Genomic DNA, 16,419 nt, shown 5'->3' with positions numbered 1-16,419 from the left:
TTTAACTTCTGAATTACAACTATTATATTTATCTGCTTGACTGCTGCCAAATATACTCAGTACCTACAAAAGTTCTGTTGATTTCTGTTCAATGAAAGTGGAATGTACAGCAGCAAAAAATAAGCACAGAAACGGAAGTGACAGACATGTACTGTGCCTAAAGATTTGGTTGGTTGGTTTTTTTAGTTGGTTGGTTGGCGCTTTTTTTGGCCCCTGACAACATTGTCAACAGCTGCTAACTTTGCTCTAAATGAACAGGTTTGTGAACTAAGTATGGGAATTAGCTTCATAATGCATGCACTAAATTAAAGACTATATAAGTAGTTCAATTTTAATAAAAATGTTAACAAATAATTCTATATAAAAGAAAATATCCCACGTATAGTTCTCTTAGCATCATTGTAACTGGTAACTGTGGAGAAAAAAGGTTTTGTGTAGAAAAGGACTTCTAAAATAGTCTTATACTTAAATTCCTGTCAAGAAGCAGCTGTTGCTTTTGTTAATCCTGTTGGGTTTAAATGATGTGCTGTACCCAGTGTGTTACCCGCTTTCTTGAAGGGAGAGACTTGTTACAGTTTAGATTTTAGGCCTGGTTTTTAAACTTCCCTCAGGTGTATTCTGTGTTTGTCTGCACTGATGCTGGTTACACAGTTGGTCCTGTATTACAACTTCCCCAGTTCTACAGGGCTAAATATCCACATGATGGAGTAACACCAACTGTGTTACACATGTGGGTGGTACTTAGACCAATTTGATACTTTGTTTGCTCGGTAATCTAGATTTTTTTGGGAAGTTATTGCAACTCAGGAAACGATTTTTTTTTTTTTTTTTTTTTAATGAAAGGGGATAAGAAAACCAACTCTCATCTGATGTTCCACTTCATCCCAAATGAGTGAACTAAAAAAAATAAAATAGTACCATGTAAGATTGTCTTTTTTAGTTATGAACACCTGCCTAAAATCTAGCCTTTAAGCTGAAAATACATATATTTTAAAGAGAAAACACTTTATGCACTGGGATTTTTGGGGGGTGAGGGGAGTTGTTAGGGTTTTTTAGGTTTGTTTTTGAGGTTTTTTAATTACTTTTTTTTTTATAAAATGGAACAGTTTTCATCCCAATTGCCATCTCCTCTGTGCTACACAGAATGACAAAGTTAAGGAAATTGCTACTTGCTAATTTTATTTGTAATAGTGATTTTTTTAAAATAATGCAGTGAACTTGAATGTTATCACTAAGGTCTGTGGTGGAATGCTCTCTGAAAGTGCATGCACTAAATGGGACTATAAAATTGAAAAGGCAAAACTATTACATGAAATCATTCTCTTTAAAGGAGGATCTTCTACGTCTAAAGAAGCAGATGAGAGTGTTCTGTCAGATCTGTCAACACTACCTGACCAATGTAAATACTGCTGTTAAGGAGCAGGTTAGTGGCTGTTGTTACGTGGCGTCTTCTAATACTGTACTTTTATACTGAAAAGTTCTTGCTAATGTTTTTGGCACATATGTGGGAACATGATGTCCTGGATGTTCAGGCTGAGTGCCCTTTGAGTGTGAATGCATACTTGTGTGCTTATCCTCCTTATGTACATAGGATTTCAGAATCAATTTAAACTTGATTCTTTCGAGTAATTTTAGGCAGCATAATGTTTTATGCAAAGGAGCTTTTTTGTTTCTTGAAGTAATGACTCTGCAGGTGCACTGTAGAAGCCTTCTGGGTGTAAGCTGAGTGAAAGAGTTCCATTTCAAACCTCTTGCTTACCATGCATTAATGACTCACATCTCTGTGGAGTTGTGGATTCATAGGCTCAAAACTGGAAGAGCTAAGGACAGCAATTTAAGAGATTTTTTTTTTTTTTGTTCTGTCTTTGAATGCATGCAGGTGCAGCTTCCCTTCTCTGTGTTGCTCCATAAAGGTGCAGTTTCCCTTCTCTGTGTTGCTCCATAATACAATATATTCCTCAGTTTTTCAGAGTCCCAAGAATTTGGGCATTTCAAAATCAGGAGGAAAAAAATGAGTAGTTCAGTGTGTGTATGTTTATACATGCACAAGTATGCACTGTAACCTAGGAGAGTTTATTGTTGGGAAATGGGATTTTTTTTTGTAGTCACACTGCTCTGTTGGTTATAGTTTTTGCTTCTGTTTCAAAAAGAATTGAGACATCATATTGGGAAAAACTTGTCTTGAGTTCTGAGGATAATGGTGAAAAAAAAAATAATTGAACTGTAGGGGCTGAGTCTCTTCAATCTATGGGCAAATAGTTCTTTGGCCAGGACACTCGTAGGAATTTGAAGTTCCAGTGAGGTACACAGGTTACTGATAGCAGAATTAATTCTAAGTAAATGCCTTTAACAATCTTTAAAATGCTAAAATGAAAGAAAATTAAGTATGTATCTACAGGGGAAAGACCAGATTATCTTCTAGGTAGACAGTTTAATTAAAGAAGTAGAAAGCCAGGAGCCTTTTTGCTGCTGAAGATAATAATAACCTGGTTGAAGTGGAAAATCTGGTCTACTGAATGGCACAATTGCAGCTTTTGAAACTCTTGCTAGAACAAGAATAATTCCTGGAGCTTAATAGGCATGTTCTATGTCAAAGAGCTAGCTAGTATAATAGTCACAAGGTGTAGGGTGTGAAAGTGCTAGCAACAAAAATTACTGAATCTCTGAGTAGGTTTCCCTAAGAGGCTGTATGACTCTCAGACTCCGGTGAACACTCTAGAAACTAGAGCTGCCTAGTTGCACAGGGTACCTGTCATGTAGGGCACAATGTTACACTTGGTGTTGGTTCTACCTCCCTTCTCTAATTCCATGAAAGGACACAAGGGACTTCAGAGGAGCATGTGTATTTTTCTGTGGCCAGGAATTAGTAATATTCACTATGAGGAGTTAGAGAACAGACCTGTTCATGGAAGTACTTGGAGATTAGAGCCAAACAGAAGGTGCAGCACTAAACAGCTTGTTGCCTTGGTCTGTTTGAAGAGTGTCAGTCTTTGTGTCAGGTACTAAGACATTTGAACCAGGCACAGTGGAGTACAGGCATTTAAATCTGGTATCAGATGCACAAGTTAGTTAGCAAAACAGAAAAGTTGGTTGCATGTTTAGATTTTTGGACATCAGGATTTAAAGAGATTGAAGAATCTCAGCTGTTACATGTTAAACAAATGTGATCAAAACCATTTTAAGAAAAGGCAGCAAAAAGGCAACTGTACTATGGTCAGAGTCCATGAAGTTCTTTAGTGACCTAATGTAGTATGCATCAGGTAGAATTTGGGAGTTTCAGGCTTCTCATGTTTTAATCTTGCAATATTTTTATATTTAGTTGGCATAATCTGTGCAATATTTTTATTTGGAGACTCATTCTTGATTCAGGAGCCTACTGTGTGAAGCTACGCACATTTTGACTTCAGTTGGCCTTTGTAGTTGCGTAGGACTTTAGTGGCCTCTGTACACTGTTGAGATCTCAAGTATTTTGTCAAGTGCAGCTACATTATTCTAAACAAAATACACTTTCCAAGCAAGTATTTACTATGGTTTCTTTTTAACAGGCTTTCACAATTCTGTGTGATGTGTTGATGATCTTCAGCCATCAGATTATGACAGGAGGACGTGACATGTTGGAGCCACTTGTTTACACTCCTGATTCTTCTTTGCAATCTGAACTACTCAGTTTTATTTTAGATCATGTCTTCATTGATCAGGATGATGATAATAATAGTGCTGGTTTGTACAAAGCTTAAGATTCCTTTATATTATTTGTTTTCTAACTAATATCATTGCTTCCTTGTGCATTTCTGGTTTTTTGTGGTGGTGGTATTTTGTTGTTGGGTTTTTTCTTATTTGCCTGTTTTGGTTTTTTTTTTTATTTTCATTTCATTTTGTCATTGAGAGGTGTGCATATGCACAGAGGTAGGTGTGTCTTTTAAATGTCAGCAGCTGATTAAAGGATTTTCTTTATTGGGAACATGTAGGGATAATTGCAGTAAAGGTTTGGTTTAATAGGCTCAAATATTTGTCTCTGTGTCAGGGTAAGACACATGTCAGTGGACAGTGAAGTGCATTGCCATCAGAACTGAGATCTGATTTTCTGAATCATGACCACTAGCCCATATCAGTTTTGTATATAAATGTTTAAGCATGGAGTCTTTAAACCTGACAGTTTTCCTGTTTTGAACTCTTTCTAGATGGACAGCAGGATGATGAAGCCAGCAAAATTGAAGCATTGCACAAAAGAAGAAACCTACTTGCAGCTTTCTGTAAACTCATTGTATATACTGTGGTGGAAATGAACACAGCTGCGGATATTTTCAAGCAATATATGAAGGTAAATTTGCAGCTTAGTAGTGATACTTCATAAAACAATTAGAATACATTAGTTCTGGATTTTTTAACTCTTGTTTTTTTTCACCTTAAAAGATAGCTGTTTCAAAATGTGAAGAATTTAAAACTCTGGAGTTGTAGGCCCTTTTTTTGTATGTAGGGGGAAAAATTACTGAGATGAGTTTTACAGTTCCAGTGTATGGGTGGTGGGGACTGAGGAGGGAAACTGACTAAGTATTTTAATGTTGTTTTTACTAGCTTTATTTTCTTATTCTGATTGATGGTGTATTTTTAATTCACTTATTAGTTTAGTAGCCCTTTTGAAAATGTTCTTCCCAAGGTCAACTCCATGATGTCCAGCCTCATCAAATAATTTAAGTTTAAACTTCATAGAAGAGAAGTAAAATTTGAGTCCCCTCTACCCCTCCCCCCATTATCTTTATATCTGTTTCAATCTCACTTAAATATGAAAACCTCTCCTGGCTCGTGGGATTCACAGCTGCACACTAATATGAGTTCTCATTTTGTGAATATGATAAAGCTTTGCTCCTTGGTGATTTCCTTAAAAACTTAACATTTGGGCAGCCTGCTTTTATCCGTCTGAGTGCCCTACATATATTTCGATTCTCCAAATAACTAACTGGGTCTTTCTTAAACCTGAAATACTTAAAAAATTGAACAGACAGCTGTCTTTGTTGGACAAATTATGGCTATGATGCTGTCTGTAAGTGCCTCCTTTCAGCAAAGAAAATAAAACTCCCCACCACAGTTAGAGGAGTTACTAAAAATAGATTCTAATCTTGCACCCTGAAGGGGTGAACACGTGTCATTAACAAATATGTCATGGCCTTGAAGATAAATAGGTCATTCTGCCTCTAAAGTAATACTCATTGCAAGAATGAAAAGTGGGTTTATTCTTTTTGGATTTAGGTTTTTAAAAAATCATTACTGTGGAGGCAGTTTAGAGTGTAATTTTGGTGTAATCATGAACATGTTGGGGTTTTTTCCTTTAGATAGTGTTTGATTTTTCTTTCTAAAAGAACATATCCTAGGTTTTGTTTTCAGAAGAATTCAGTAGTTGCAATGTTTTCAACTAACATTGACAGTTAACTTTTATTTTTTGTTTTTCCTAGTATTACAATGACTATGGTGATATTATTAAAGAAACAATGAGTAAAACACGACAGATAGACAAAATCCAGTGTGCTAAAACACTCATTCTTAGTTTGCAGCAGGTAAGAATTGACAGTATTTTTATGCATGAAATTCCATACTGTAGATGATGTCCTGTTGTTTAGTAACTAATTTGAGGTATTGATGAAGAAATTTTTATGGATGGTAGGGATAAATAAGTCTAAACTGAAACACATTTTCTGTGACTATGGGAAAAACTGCCAGAAGTCTTCCTATACTTAAACAAATACTGTACCACAAAAAATGTAGGAGAGGCCAATAAATACAAAATTAATGTAACTATGAAACCTTCATAACTCTAAAACAATAGTTTAAGTAATGTATTCAGATATATTTGTGTTGTGAAATGAGCAGTTTGTTAGTCAAGAGAGAAATACTTCCTGCCTGTGTGGTAGGGGGTCTGGGTTTTTTTGTGGGTTTTTTTTTGCTTTTGTGTCTTGATTTGGTTTTGGGTTTTTTTTTAACTATTCTCAGAATTAATTTGAAGTTTTAGTAATTTCTTAATGTTCAGTAGGGACTTCACACATTAGACATTAAAATATAATTTAATGCTCTCTTCAGTAAAGTTTGTTTGTGTGGAAACCTGATGAATTCAGTTAAAGTTAGCATTTGATTCATCTGCTCACATAAACCATCTGCATGGATTTTATTCACAGACTCAGAACAGCACAGACATATATTTCCAAAACACTGTAATCCAGCATAGATCACTGCTATCCATGAAAGGAAAATCTACCCAAATTTATTTTCTCTATCCCTGATTTTTTGACTAAAGCTAGATAATAAATATAGATCTAGATATCGATCCTGGTGGAGACAAAACAGAAATAGTCCTTATTAAAGCAAGGAGTGGTTTGTCAGTATGGATATTGCCAAAACAAGGATGAGGCCTTTCCTTTTGATAGCAGCATGACACTTCAGTAGCCAGTGGAACTGCAGTGTAAAATATGTAACTAAACACTTTTTTTAGTTTCTTTGTGATACAAAAGAGTGAAGGGTCTATTAGACAAAAATTTTTAAAAATTGAAATTTATTATTGAAGTGAATTACAGTCAGATTTAGTAGGATGAGAAGAGGATTGATCAAAGGAAAGACTGTAAAGTTCAGAGTATTTGGCTTTGACAACTATTGATGAGTACTTAAAAATCTCATAATCAGTGACAGAATTTCCGGTGTCTTTGGCAATTTCCCTGAAGACATGTTAGTGTATGTAATTAGGGAATCCTACTAATTTTTTGTATTCTCAAGTTTAGAACACCTGATTTGGTGAAGCACTGAAATCTGTCATCCAGTATATATGCAGTTTGATGAGTGCTTGGACAGTGCTTTTCAGAGTTTATCTCTGGGGTGCAGACTCTTCAAGAGTAGCTTTGACTTTGCTGTCCAAAACGTCTGTGTTTGTCTCTTGGTTTTGTCAGATTAGGAATGGGAGGAATAAAAGCTGTGAAACATACTTTTAAACTGAAATTTAGCTCTGTGTATATTGGTTCAAAGTTTGGCATCATTTTTTTAATACATGAAAAATTCTCTATTTATTCCATACAGCTCTTCAATGAAATGATTCAAGAAAATGGTTATAATTTTGACAGATCATCACCGACATTTAGTGGCATAAAGGAACTTGCTCGACGTTTTGCTTTAACATTTGGATTGGATCAGTTGAAAACAAGAGAAGCTATTGCTATGTTACACAAGTAATTGTGTGCCTTGTATTACATTTTTGTAAACACTCATTGACTAACAAAAGATAGTCTTTTTTGTCTTTGAAAATCAGTTTGTTAATACTAAGTGCATCAGTCACAGAGATGATGTAGTCCATGTATTAATTAGGAGATGACTGCAGTTTTGTCTCTAAAAAAACGCTAAATGTTTCATGTTGTTGGTGTTCTCCAGCATCATCATATAAGTATGTAAATGATAGCAGTATTGATACTATAATGAAAAAGCCTTTTTAATGTCTGGTCCATAACAATAAGAACAGATCCACTTCATTGTCAGTGGTGGTCATGTTGGCCTCACGCAGAAAACTTGAAATGCCCGGTAGAAATTTTGTGACAGAAAGTGTGTCCAGATTCAAATAATGACTAGTGTTCACTTTTTTTGCTGGAATATGGAAACATCAAATTATTGCTTCAAAAGGGTTTAGTTTTGGTAGCTCACAGTGCTTTGAACTTCTGTTCTTTTTCTGATGTAATTATTTATTTGTTTATAGGGACGGTATAGAATTTGCTTTTAAGGAGCCTAATCCACAAGGTGAGAGCCACCCACCATTAAATTTGGCATTTCTTGATATTCTCAGTGAGTTCTCCTCGAAACTTCTCAGACAAGACAAAAGAACAGTGTAAGTATTTTCTTAATATTCTTAGTATTTGTAATGATAACCACAAAAGACGCACATCAGAATAAATACTTGTGTATTGTATTCATCTAAAGTGGAATCTTTGACACATCAGGGTAATTTTACACTGATGTAGTCAAGTATACTCACAGCGGGTAAATTGTATTTATCATTGTTACTTTTCAATTTATGGTGGATGAACAGAAATTGTATTTCTGATTTGCTGTTGTCTGGCCTCTCTTAACTAGATGAGAAACATAGGCTGAGAATTTCAGTAGTTACTTATCTTGACATAGTAACATTTGTTACAGATTTTTTGCATCTCTGTATTTCTTTTTTCATTTAAAGGTATGTTTACTTGGAGAAGTTCATGACCTTTCAGATGTCTCTGCGAAGAGAAGATGTGTGGCTTCCTCTCATGTCCTACCGAAACTCTTTATTAGCTGGTGGGGATGATGATACCATGTCAGTGATTAGTGGAATCAGTAGTCGAGGATCTACAGTAAGAAATAAGAAGACAAAGCCAGCAACAGGCAAGCGGAAAGTACCTGAAGGTAGAACTTCTCACATCTTAAAATTTACTAGAATACATATTCATATAAACTGCACATATTCTTCCATATTTTTTAGTGTGACTGTATTGGTATGGCTTAATGTATTTTTTCAGAACAAGTACCTTCTGATCATGTATGTGTTTTAGTGGGAAAGCTATTCATTTGATTCAGAGAAGGAAATAAGGGTACTACACAGTCTTAAATCATACAGGGAAGTATAGAAATGCTCCAGCCAGAAATTATAAATCCAGGCCCTTTGAGGCACATGTATGACTTTGTGACAAAAAGTAAAGCAGTTGATTCTCTGTCATGCATGTAATTTGTGTTTCAACATTGACTTTCAAACTAGTTTGATAAAAACTTAACAGATGTTCTTCCTGTGTTTGCTTCCAGCTGAAGAAAGCAGCAGTAGTGACAGTATGTGGCTGAACAGGGAGCAGTCAATGCACACACCAGTCATGATGCAGACACCTCAGCTCACTTCCACGATAATGAGGGAACCCAAGAGATTGCGACCTGATGAGAACTACATGGGTGTCTATCCTATGCAGCCTGAGCACCACCAACCGCCGCTCGACTACAAGTATGTACATGAGTAGGTCTGCTTTGTGTTAGTGTTCATACACAAAACCAGTACATGTTTAAAATAGAATAATGGTCTTTTTAAGCACGCAAGTAACGTGGATGTTGGCTCAAAGGCAACAGGAAGAAGCCGCGCGACAACAACAGGAGAGGGCAGCGATGAACTACGTCAAGCTGAGAAGCAACTTGCAACACGCCATGTGAGTGGAGTGACACGTTCCGTCAGTGAGTCAGGGAGGGGATTTATAAATGCAGTGGTAACACCCTTTAAGAGGGATACATCTTCTAAGTTCAAAAGTTCTCTGCATTCTTAAGGACTCAGGTTCTACAGAAAAAAGTACAGGTTGCAATATGGGCATATGTATTGAGGAGTTTTACATCTTTCCCCTACTTTTTTTTGATTGTTTTAATACCAGTACTTCATGTAACATAGTTTCAGCGGTGGCTTTTTTAAAATACAGTGACACTAATTAGTATAATTAGAATTACTCCTCAGTTTACTCATAAGATCTGATGTTTCATGTAGAATTTATGAGGAAAGAGGATGAACGACTGTTTAGGTGTATTTGTAGTGGTTTTACACATTTACTTTATTTCAAAGACATTTTTCCTGGCCTTATCATAAGGCAGAAACAATTTTTCTTTAGGTGGCAAGACTTAAATTCCTTCTGACTTGAGCATAAATTAGTTATGGAGTAGATCTGCTTGTCAGTTCTCAGACCCTTTCCGAATACCCATTTAGCAGTGTGCCACAGTTATCTAAACTGACCTTTGTCAGGCATTCTCCCACACTCTCTTAGTCTTTTCTGTTGGTTTAACACCAGCTTTCTTTGGTAGTAATTGTGCATTTAATTCATTACTTAATTTCTGTTTTATCCAATGGAATTATCATTTGTTGAGAGTCCCGTACTGAGAATTAGCTTATTAAATAGATAAAAGGTAACTTGATTTAGTGCTAAACAGTATTGCTTTTCATTTCAGTCGACGTGGCACAAGTCTAATGGAAGATGATGAAGAGCCAATTGTTGAAGATGTGATGATGTCATCAGAAGGGCGGATTGAAGATCTTAATGAAGGCATGGATTTTGACACCATGGACATAGACCTAGTAAGAAATTTGCTTTTCTTTTAGTGATCTTGGGATTTGTATTTCTGCTTTTAAAGTAAGATATTTGAATTAAATTTTTCTTCTGATAAAACAAAAATCATTCTGGTTGCTTTCTGAATTGTTAAGGGGCTGTGCTGTTGTCTGTATACAAGAGCCATCTGCTCCAACTGCTATACAAAAAGCAAAAACACTTCCTGTCATAACTAATAGCATTTATCACTTGTGAATTCTCAGCCCTTGAGAGTTCAGCTTCACTGACTACAGTGTAAAACTGTTTTTCTGGTGGAATTACACTTAACTTGTTTGTTTGTTTGCTTCCTAAAGCCACCATCAAAGAACAGGAGAGAAAGAACGGAACTAAAACCAGATTTCTTTGACCCCGCTTCAATCATGGATGAATCGGTAGGTTAACTTATGTAAGGGGAAAGTAATGTAAATAAGTCTTAAGGTTGCCATACTCTCTTCAGATTCTAAATGGAAAGAATGCAATCTTCAGGTTGTCATTGTTATAGATTATTTTGACAGACTGGTACAGTAAGTCAGCTCCATACCTTCTAGGATAGTCAGTGTTCCTTGCAAGTTTATAGGATTTTTGTTCTTAATATCTGTATATAGTTATGTAAAAATTAAAAGCCTATGATTCTGAGCAGAAAACACATCTGTTATGGAAAAGACCCTCGCAAAGGCTGGTAGCAAAGAGCATTACAAAAATAAAGAAATGTGCATACATAGTATTAAAGGCAAGTTTCCTGTTGTGCTGAGCTTAGTTCAGTGACTCTGATGTCATTATGAAATGTCAGCTTTAGATAGTTTGCATTTTGTGGTTTGGTTTTCGTTATTTTTTTTTTAATTGGCATGTTTACTTTTGTGCATAAGTAAGATAATGGAGAAATTAAGAGATAATACAGATATCTGTTTATAGAGATGAGAGGTATTTTTTCTTTCCATATGAAGTTTTAGGTCCAAAACATCCGAAGTCTGTAGTTTCTGCTTGCAGTTGCCCTTTTATCCGACTTGGTAAATCTGCAGTCTCTATTCTCTTTTAAAAATCTGCATGAGGGATTCCTTCTGTCTTGAACCACTTGTAAAGTATGCAGCCATTTTTGACCTTGGGTAGCTGGTACAAAATTACACTGGAAATAACAAGCTGCAGCAAGCCAGCAGAGGACAGTACAACAAGGCTTCCTGGGAATCTTGGACAGCTTGGTGGAATTTGGAAGATGGTTATGTATTTTTTTACAGTATTGTTGCAGCATGAACCTGTTTATGGGGGAAAGAAGTCCTAAATACTGTTTTAAATGCAAATCCATATATTTTGTACCAATAGGGCTTTGCTTTAGTAATAATGAATCAGTTAGGTTGTGCATCTGGCTGTTGTGTGTTCTGTTCCTGAAGTAACACCAAGAAAATATCTCGCCTGTTCTCTGACATTGTTTTACAATAGTTCTTCCCCTCCTCGATTTTTCCTGGACTGATCTGTGAAGTACCAGTCACTTTTTAGTCTGACAGTGCTGAAACCTTGGCCCTCTCCAGGTTGCATTGAATTGATTTGAGGGCCCTTTTATCTTTCCAGCTGTAAGGATAGCTGGGACCGCTGCTGTAGCAGGTTGAGCTCCCCGGCCGGCCCCGCTGTGCCGCGGGCGCAGTGCGCGGGAGCGGCCGCGCGGGGGCAGCACAGCAGCGCGGGGAGCGCCGGGCGGGGCCGCTCCTTCCCAGAGCCCCCGGCGGGAGCCAGGCCACGGGGTAACGTGCAGTCAGCGTTCAGTGTAACCAAACCATCGCACACATGCAAAAACTTCTCAGAATAAAGTTAATTCGCTTTATTCGTGTAATTTATTTCAGAGGTCCCTTATTCTTGGAGTTGTTGCGCTTGTTTTTAATAGACGTAGACATAATAAAACTGTTTAATTTACTCAGATGCACATGGTTTATGATCAGACTTATAGTCTGATGTACCCAGTTATTGCTGGCACCAGTTCTGTGTGGTCTGTTGTAGGAGGCACCCAAAGTGAATTTAATTCAAAGAACAGAAAAAATTGTTTTATAAACAGATAAGTATGAATAGTAGTGTTAAGGTTCAGTCTGTTTTGGCTTTTGCTGATTTTATAAAGTCCTATAAAAGCTAGGACAGTCACAAAATCTGGATCTACTGGGGTTTTTTTGGCACATCAGTGGTCATATGTACTTCCATTGGCACAGAAAGCTGTATGGCTTATTCTCACATGGGAAGTGGAAACTGATTCTTTGTTTCAGGAAAGCTTTTTCTTTCCCTAGTTACACAATCTCTTGAAGTACAGTTGCTTGATTTTGCCTGATGATTGTTTGATTTTTCACTGTCTTCCTGACAGAGTGGATACATTTCCTAGGAAATGTTAAATTTGTGTCCTGGTTGGCTGATGTGGGATGGACTGTGGTTTCTGTGATCACAGACACAGCAGCGGCCAGTCTCTGGAGAGTTTTGTCCCAGGTTTAGTGCTGGTAATAACACACTTGATTTCAGATTAATGCCAACAGAATGTCATTGTCAAAGAGGTCTGAGTTAGGCACCTAACTAAAAACTCTTTTGCAACTATTACCTAAAATAATTAAAACAGACTTTATTCCTACTAGATCTAGTAAATTTCAAGTGTGAGAAAAATATTTCTAATGAATGAGGAGCCCTTTTCATATTATTACCCAAATCAGAAGTGTGGTTAACCTGGTTTAGAAAAAAAATAAACTTAATAATGCCTTAATATATCTTGAAGTGTCTTAAATTATATACTAATTGCTTTGTTATTTGTTAAATGTGTATTAGACTACAAATTGACACCATTTCTAACTTTTTTTTTAGGTTCTTGGGGTGTCAATGTTTTAATACCAGAGCAGCAAATAAATCAGTGGTGAAGTCATTTTCTAAGTGGAAGAGGAAGTTTTTCAATAGAAAATTGTGGTAGATACAGTGAAATTCTGAACAGATTTTTCTCTAAGGAGAATGACATGCTTTCAAGATCAAGTGCATTGAAGGGGCAGTTTTGCTTGCCTGAAAGAAAAAAAGAAATGTAAAGGACAAGTAAACAATTTGAGGATAAGTTACACTTTTTGTTGGGAAAAAAATCAATATTTTATTTATGTGCTATCAGTTTATTTCTGGATCATAAGAAGTATTCCCTCTGAGTTTTAATCTTAACAGTCTGAGAGGTGTTTGGTACAGATTTGAGCCCCTCTCTCTATACATTTGCTGGCTATACTAAATAATCACAAACTCTGCTGGATTGCTGTTCACGTCCATGAACTGTAATAGTAGGTGGATTGGTTTTCTCACAGTGATAGAATGAACCAGAAGAGTTGTCAGTATTTTCAATTAAATTCAAACTTCAGCAACAGAAGGTTTGTATTAATTAATCATGGAAAAAAATACATAAAGCAGAATTTTAATAGCTTTTTAATCTAAAACACATTTTTTATTCCAAAAGCTTCATGTTAGCCTTCTCAGAAAGGTCCATAAGCTATAAGCTACCAGAACGTAACAGATTTCACTCTTGCTTGCCCATTACCAACCCTGAAAGTTTGCTTGTCCTTTAAGAAAAATGTAATGTTGTGAAATTCCTTCCAGTAGTGCCACTGTATTTTGTCTCCAAATAAAAGAAGCTTATTGTAGTATGTTTGCAGAAAAATTCTAAACAAAAATTATACAGCTTATTAGAGTGTGGGAATAGGGATCTAAATTTTAAATAAAATTATATATATATATAAATTGGTGCTGATTTTATAATTGCGCAGTTTGTTTAGTTTTTTCTTACTTTTAAATTCCAACTTAAAATTATGAGGTTTCAGAAATATATTGAAAGTTTAACAATGTTTAAAAATAGAAGAGCATGAGAATTCATGCTTTAAAAATGATTTTTAAATTTGTATTTTATATTGTTTTATCTATCTGTCTTTGCAAGCAGTCTTCAGGTTAAAGATACTTCTAACAGGTTACAGTACATTTCCTCTATATGTAAATTAGATTGGATAATAGAAACTCATAAACAGCCCATAATATTCTTTGAAAGCTAAGCTTTAATTAAACTTCATTTTGTGTCCATTCACAAATAAATTAAATTTGGTCTAAAACAGAAAGTGGATCTATGCCATTTTGACATTGACTCATTTTGCAAGGCTTAGGCAGCTAGACATCATTTTAAAGGAAATATTAACTTATATTACATATGTATATTTTTTGTCAGTTGTCTCTCAGTTCTTGAGGTATATTATTTTAATCATTCCATGCCTTAATACGCTTGCAATACAAGAATCTCCCCAAATGGGTGAATACAAAAAGGCTTCCTGTTTTTAGACTCAGAAATCAAACATTCGGCTGTGGTAGCCAAAAACCATAGATTATCTAAAGGATCATGATAAAGTATAATTATTTTACTAGGTCATGGGGTAACAACAAAATCAAAACTAGATCTGCCTAACTCATTTTACATAAATAAATACTCTCATGTCTAAAAGTACTGCCTATATTGTTTTCCACACCACTGCATTTAATAGAACTGCTGAGAGGACTGTATATATGATTTTAAACTTAAGTTGATTTTTCTTACTCTTGAAGGAGTGTTTCTTTGTGAAAGCAGTTCTTACAGCTTTGTTTTCAACCAGCTAAAAATGTTTTATATATTTACCTTAACCTGTTGTCCTCCACATTCTATTGTCCTAATTGTACTGTTTTCTGATTTGTATTTATGTCTTGAGACAGTAACTTTTTGAATAAAAATAAACCTACAGTATGTTGTATGTTTGATCTTTTTAAATTGGGGTTATGGGAGGACAGTGAAAAAAGGGGTATGAGTAATGCAAATGTTATGTTTATAGAAATCAAAATCTTTTTCCATGTCTTTTAAGTGTTTGTCTCAGAGTTGGGATAATGTATGAAAAACTGCACTGTTTTATATTTGTAATAAATTGTACAAGTTTTTAAAATGTGAATAAAGCACTAATTGGGTAATAATTTAAAGCAGAAAAGTTAATGCAATCATGATTGTTTTAAATATGCTTTGAGATAAACTTGTTAAAAGAATTAGTGTAAATACAGAGTGAGCTTTTGAAGAGGTTAGTACCTGCAAATAAAATTTTTAAAATTTGTATAGAACTTTTACATGCCAAGAAAGCAGTGGTTAATTATTTTTGTGTTACGTTTTTTAAAGGTGTATTAATAGCCTTTCTTTTGGTTTCTTTTTCTTAATAACCATTATCTGTTTTTACTCAGAATGCTCTTGATTCTGACATTGGAGATGCTGTACATAGTCCAATAGAAATGCCATTAAATGTGTATGCTACTTTCCATTCCTTAAATTGATCATACACTTGGTAAACATTCTGAGCTTAATTGGCCAGACAGCAAGGGAATGAGGGGAAAACCCTAAACATCCTTCCCCTCCCATTCCCCTCTCCTCAACTACTGAGCACCTCTAGCTGGGGACTGAAAACTCCTTTCTGGTACAAGAGTTTTTAAAGCAGTAATTTAAAAATCTTAGCGATAACACTTTTAATCCTTGCTAATGTAACTGTAGGAGTTTTGGGTTGGTTTTTATTTTAGGTATTATTATTGCAAATGTTCATTATTCCTGTCTCTAAATCCTGCTGTAAATTCAATAGTATCTTGTGGAAAACTGTTTTATTAGGTTCTAAGTTTATAATGCAAGAAAAATACCTTCACTATACAGTGTAAAATCTGTTCTAGTTAAACCTTTTTGGTACAAAAGCCTGTAAATGGAAGAAATTGGAGTTTTGAAGACAGATATGATAAAAATGTAGAAAAAAGCAAACTAATCAGAGAAAGTAGTCTGTCCTCTGGTTTACCAGAGAGGCCACAGGGAAGGTATTGACACAGAATGAATTTCAAAGGAATAGTCTACACATATTCTGTAAAAAGTATTTCTTGATATTAAACAACCAAAGACAATACGTAAGACATTAGTGATGGCTGTTGTTTGTTTGTTTGTTTTTTTCTCCTTTGGTTGTGATGCTGATTCCTGTAGTGTGTTAGAAGTCATAAATCCCCATCTTTAATCTCAGTATTATTAAAAAAACGCCTCTTTAAAATCTGCCCCTCTGTTTTCCCCCTAGTTTACCCATACACTTGTATTTGTGTGGGATTTCAGGACAGCATACAATTAACTTCCTACCCATACTGCATTTTTTTGAGTTGCTTTGATTCACAACAATGTGTTCCTGCTTTTTTACCTATGGACACTTCTTTTTTTTTAATAGCCCGATGAATATCAAGGACTTGTTCATTCTTTGAACCATTTGTCAAAATTGTGAATTTGTGCTTCAGAATTCTTTTGGTAAAACAG

General features: G+C 35.4%; 1 protein-coding gene across 6 annotated transcripts in view; it reads left to right on the top strand.

Annotated features, from left to right (window-relative positions):
• Nucleotides 1–16,032, top strand: part of STAG2 (STAG2 cohesin complex component) — a 76,841-nt gene extending 60,809 nt beyond the window's left edge. For 4 of the 6 annotated variants that reach the window (XM_058847509.1, XM_058847507.1, XM_058847508.1 and 1 more), the window contains 12 exons: nucleotides 1,331–1,423; nucleotides 3,546–3,720; nucleotides 4,182–4,321; nucleotides 5,451–5,552; nucleotides 7,057–7,205; nucleotides 7,724–7,852; nucleotides 8,198–8,403; nucleotides 8,797–8,986; nucleotides 9,072–9,185; nucleotides 9,967–10,093; nucleotides 10,418–10,495; nucleotides 12,927–16,032. In XM_058847509.1, the coding sequence (XP_058703492.1) occupies nucleotides 1,331–1,423; nucleotides 3,546–3,720; nucleotides 4,182–4,321; nucleotides 5,451–5,552; nucleotides 7,057–7,205; nucleotides 7,724–7,852; nucleotides 8,198–8,403; nucleotides 8,797–8,986; nucleotides 9,072–9,185; nucleotides 9,967–10,093; nucleotides 10,418–10,495; nucleotides 12,927–12,950 (1,527 nt within the window). In that variant the 3' untranslated portion in view covers nucleotides 12,951–16,032. The other 2 variants (XM_058847511.1, XM_058847510.1) reach the window with 2 other exon arrangements.
• The last annotated feature ends 387 nt before the right edge of the window (nucleotides 16,033–16,419 follow it).

This window comes from Poecile atricapillus, chromosome 12 (genome assembly GCF_030490865.1).
Source record: "Poecile atricapillus isolate bPoeAtr1 chromosome 12, bPoeAtr1.hap1, whole genome shotgun sequence".
Lineage (NCBI taxonomy): Eukaryota > Metazoa > Chordata > Aves > Passeriformes > Paridae > Poecile > Poecile atricapillus.
This window is presented reverse-complemented; position numbering and strand designations above follow the sequence as displayed.